Below are 5,412 nucleotides of genomic sequence, written 5' to 3' on the forward strand. Positions count from 1 at the left end.
TTGTTTTTCCACCATCACTCTAGAGAGGAGTAATTTTGGCTTTTGTGTCATCAGTTTTACTTCCTTGCAAAAGGCTTTACACCTATTATAAATATTCACAACAACACTTCACTTGTGCAGAGTAGGGGGTGGTTATGTTCAGGTCATATTCAGAGTTATCTATTTACCTTGTGATAGGAGCTTTTTAACCAAGTTAAACATGTTTCTGTTCTCTGTTTTTGACATGAGGCTATGATGTTGGATTGGGACATTTAATGGGATTTTTCTTTGGTAACAGGAGCTGTTGAATTGTGTCTCTGAGGTATCATTTATTCTGAATTGAATTCACTCTGTTGTCAGGTTTCATGATGTAGGTTGGATGTGACTGGTGTTTTACACAGACTGAATGTATTGCTGCATATTCTGACTTTCAGTTATGTGTTAAATGTTCTGAACAGCTGCATCGATGTCTTGGTTCCCCTGGCTCTTCACTCCGTGGTCGCCCTCAGCTCTTTCCCTGCTGCTTCTCAGTGTAATGGACCGACACACAGGGCTGGAGGTGGTTCAGGCGACAGTGTGCTCCAGGTGGGGAGCGCCGATCAACAAGAGCCTCTCCCAGGATGGAGATGTGATTATTGGTGGACTTTTTAATCTTTATTACAAAAGTTCAGCTGTAGAGCATGGATTCACCCAGCTGCCTCATTATGAACCTTGCACAGGGTAAACCCAACATGTATTATTATTATTATTATGTTGTAATTAATATATATATATGTATTTTCATGCTCATATATTTCTGTTAAAATACAAAAAAGCTATGATGTTATATAATGTTTATAATATGCATTGTGTTTTATAATTGGTTCATTAATAACAAAAATGTTAAAGTTGCATATATTTGAAATAAGCTAATATTTGTATAATTTAGAAGTATAGTATAATTATTTCAACACATGTTGCTGTAATACCTTTATGTTGGTCTCAATGACATTTTTGATATTTGCTGTTTTTATATACATATCCATGGTGAATATATATTTCACTGATATTGCAGTTTGTTTAATTCATTTCATCTCCTGTGGTCTCAGTTTAGATCTAGAGTCATTAAAAAATGCATATACTATGACGTTTGCGGTGGAGGAAATCAATCGAAACAGGACCCTGCTACCAGGAGTGAAGCTGGGCTACCGTATTCTTGATAGCTGTGCCAGCTCCTACTGGGGTCAGCAAGTTGCACTGTCACTGGTCGGAGGAGACGCACACAGCTGCAACGTAACACCCTCTACGCCTCGTTCCGCAGCTTATGGACAACCTGGAGAGGCAGCAGGTATGACTTGATAAAATGAAGTATGCAGTGAACATGTACCATGTCGATGACAACAACAACTCATATGATTATAGTATAAAAAGGTTAACGTCATGCAATTATATGTCTAATGCTATAAGCAGCTGGTCAGCCTGTTCCTTTGCTCATTGGTACTGCCTCGTCAACATCAACCATAGTTCTGTCCAGAGTCCTGGGGCCTCTCTCTGTGCCGTTGGTGAGTTTCATTACCTAACTAAATAAACCTTTATTGTTATACATCAAGAGGCTGATACTATTTGAAAACATTTTAATTAAAGATAAAATGGTGCTAATGCTGTAAAAGCAGTGTCAAAATTGTATTTCTGCTTTTTTCTTTCAGATCAGCTATATGGCAAGCTGCCCCTGTCTGAGTGACAGGCTTAACTTTCCTAATGTCTTCAGAACAATCCCCAGTGATATTTACCAAGCTCGGGCCATGGCACGAATGGCCATTCGCTTCCGCTGGACTTGGATTGGAGCTGTGATTGTAAACAAGGATTATGGTCATCTGGCAATACAGGTGTATGTCTTTGATATTTTACAGTGAATCGTCTTTAAAAAGTATCGCATGGATTTCCTTTATATATAATAAGTGACAATATATGCATGAACATGTTTGTTGTTTTGGTATCCAGGCATTTCAGGAAGAGACCCAGGGGAAAGGGGTGTGTTTCGACTTCATAGAGACCGTCCTTAAAGAAACTATTGTGAGTGATGCCAGTCGTGTAGCCCTCACAATTCAAGCTTCGACTGCCAGGGTGATTCTGGTCTTTTGCTGGTATACAGAGATTAAGGAAGTGTTTCTGGAACTGGCCAAGATAAATGTGAGCAACCGCTGTGAAAATGTGTATCGACTAAGATATTCATCACTAAACAAAGACATATATTTTTCTTCTCGTAATTTATTTCAGTGTCCTTTTACTGTAGGTGACTGACAGACAGTTTCTGGCCAGTGAGGCTTGGAGCACCAGTGATGATCTTCTTCAAGATCTTGACATCGCTAAAGTGGCAAGTGGTGTTGTTGGTGTGGCCATTCGAAGTTCACCAATACCCGGATTTGAAAATTATCTCAGAAATTTGCACCCAATGCGTCGTCCTGATGATGAATTCTTACGGGAATTCTGGGAAAAGGAGTTTGGATGTAATCTTGGAGCTACACAATCACGTGCAGCTTCTCTCTTTCCTGCTAAAGAGTCCTCTCAGAAAGGTTCTCTGCCACTCTGCAGTGGGACAGAGTCCCTGGAGGGAGTGAAGAATCAATTCACTGATATCTCCCAGCTTAGGGTGGCATATAATGTCTACCTTGCTGTTTATGCTGCAGCTCATGCCCTTCACAGCCTTCTCTCCTGCCCCGATAGAGAAAGCTCATCCGGAAACAACAGCTCCACCTGCTCTTCTCCAAAACACATCAAACCCAAAGAGGTAAACAGTATTGTCCCTGAGTCATCTAATTCACAAGGGTCTTTTAATATAGTCAATGCATCTTTTGTAAACAGAATACAGAATTTTAAATGTTAACAGACTTTTCAACATTTTGTACTTTCAGCTGTTGCAACACTTGAACAAATTGAACGTCACCACACCACAAGGAGAAATGTTTTATTTCCAAGGTGCCGACATTCCAGCAAAGTACGACCTTGTCAACTGGCAAGAAACCCCTGAGGGGTTACTCAAACTTGCTTTGATCGGTCGTGTGGACGGGTTTGACCTCCACCTTAATGAATCAGCTATTCAGTGGAGCACAGGATCCAACCAGGTAGTCAGATCAACAAGTCGTCTCATGTCTACTAAAAAAGTTGCTGTGTAAATAAACACCTTTGTCGATTCACCAGATTATGTCATTGAGAATGTTGAACATTGAGATTTTTGTGCAGGTGCCTGTTTCAGTGTGCACTGAGAGCTGTCCCCCAGGTACCCGAAAGGCCAACACGAAAGGAGAACGTCTCTGCTGCTTTGACTGTATCCGATGTGCTGAAGGGGAGATTAGCAATCAAACTGGTGAGGAAATAATGTAGCTTAATGTAGCTCTTTGTGTTTTATTTTTCTTACCTCCTCTGTTTTCCTCTCCCAGATTCCCTTCACTGTGAGCGTTGTCCATCTGAGTTTTGGCCCAATGCTAAACAAACTGCCTGCATCCCTCGCCAGCTGGACTTCCTTTCCTTTAATGAAACCTTGGGCATCACCCTGACTACAGCAGCTCTGTCTGGTGCAGTGGTGACAACAGCTGTGTTTGTGATGTTTCTCTGTTACCGTCAAACACCTGTGGTAAGAACCTAGACTAATATAACACATGAGTGTGTTGTATGCATTTGAAATTCTTCCATATTTGTTTCTTTAATTTGTTTTTTTGTCCGTGCACAGGTATTGTATTGTTTAAGTGGTCACGTATTTGTCTGGTAATCTGATTCCCCTCAAGGTGCGAGCCAACAATTCAGAACTGAGCTTCCTGCTTCTCCTGTCCCTGAAGTTGTGCTTCCTGTGCTCACTGGTCTTCATTGGTCGTCCATCAGTCTGGTCTTGTCGGTTCCAACAGGCAGCTTTTGGGATCAGCTTTGTACTTTGTGTTTCCTGCCTGCTAGTCAAAACCGTAGTAGTTCTTGCTGTTTTCCGCTCAGCTCGGCCTGGTGCTGGAGCCTTGATGAAGTGGTTTGGTCCAGGCCAACAGAGAGGAAGTGTCTGCCTCTTTACATCTATACAGGTGTGAATACTGTTTTGGTGATTCGATGATGAAAACTTTTCTTCACTTGATATAAAAAATGATAACACTGACATGTGTTTACTTTTCATCCAGATTATCATCTGTGTGACATGGCTGTCCCTCAGCCCCCCTGTGCCTCAACGTGATCTGGGTTTCCAAGGGTCAACGGTCACCTTGGAGTGTGCCATGGCCTCTGTGGTGGGCTTCTCTCTGGTTCTGGGTTACATTGGTCTGCTGGCCTGCACCTGTCTCCTCCTGGCCTTTCTTGCTCGGAAACTTCCTGACAACTTCAACGAGGCCAAACTGATCACCTTCAGCATGCTGATATTCTGTGCTGTCTGGGTGGCCTTTGTCCCTGCTTACATTAGCTCTCCTGGGAAATACACTGTTGCTGTGGAGATTTTTGCAATCCTGGCCTCTAGCTATGGTTTACTGCTCTGCATTTTTGCCCCCAAATGTTTTATCATTCTCTTTAGGCCTGAGAAAAACACTAAGAAACACCTGATGGCCAGGTAGTTTTTCTGGCTTGAACGTGAAAATAAAACTTTGTCTGGTGGAGACAGTATCCCCGGTATCATGCAATTGTTCATGTGTATGCATTATGTCAATTCCTTTTATATAAATAATGCTTTGTGTTAATGTGCTAGTATGAAATTAGCAAACCTCTTGCAGCTACACGTCATTATGGCTTTCGTTGGTAACTAAATATTGTTCATACTGTTCATAGGCATCATTAAATGTAAACATCCATCATCAACCATTAAAGAAAAAACACTTTTAAATTAAAATCTGCTCACTATGTTATTGATATATTTTGCATTAACGTGGTTGGTTGTTCTCTTTTTCTGTGTTTCAAATAAATATACCGTACCTCAACTGAATTAAGCTCTCGACCAGTTTTTACTACACAACATTAATATATAATCTATTCAATTAAATTAAATTAATTTATATAGCCTAACATCACAAATCACAAATGTGCCTTAGGGGGGGCTTTCCAATCCATGCAACATATGACATCCTGTTCTTGCACCCTTTCATTGGATAAGGAAACCCCCACACCCTGCAAACAAAAGACTCCGGGGAAAAAATGGAAGGAACCTCAGGTAAAGCAACTGATGAGGGATCTCTCTCCCAGGATGGATAGAAGTGCAATAGATGTCATGTGATGTCCATATGACAATAATAATAATAATAATAATAATAATAGCAATAATAATAATAATAATAGCAATAATAATAATAATAATAGCAGTAAACGGCAGTAATAGAAGAAATAAAAGAAAAGTATTACCACCAAGAATAACAGCAGCATGGGATATATATAATAGCATAAAAAGCTATTTTTATCACATTCTATAGTTCTTGAACACATTTTACAGTATTACAC

General features: G+C 40.5%; 1 protein-coding gene across 1 annotated transcript; it reads left to right on the top strand.

The window, feature by feature from the left end:
• Positions 1-490: 490 nt before the first annotated feature.
• LOC306701335 (extracellular calcium-sensing receptor-like) lies at positions 491-4,538 on the top strand (the record flags this gene model as incomplete). Its single annotated transcript, XM_079166616.1, has 11 exons — positions 491-699; positions 1,068-1,306; positions 1,429-1,520; positions 1,665-1,844; positions 1,960-2,082; positions 2,252-2,746; positions 2,871-3,080; positions 3,199-3,322; positions 3,396-3,589; positions 3,741-4,022; positions 4,116-4,538. Exons 1-11 carry the CDS (start codon positions 515-517, stop codon positions 4,536-4,538), a joined length of 2,547 nt encoding a protein of 848 aa, XP_079022742.1. The 5' UTR covers positions 491-514.
• Between the last annotated feature and the right edge of the window lie 874 nt (positions 4,539-5,412).

This window comes from Pholis gunnellus (assembly GCF_910591455.1).
Source record: "Pholis gunnellus genome assembly, chromosome: 9".
NCBI lineage: Eukaryota > Metazoa > Chordata > Actinopteri > Perciformes > Pholidae > Pholis > Pholis gunnellus.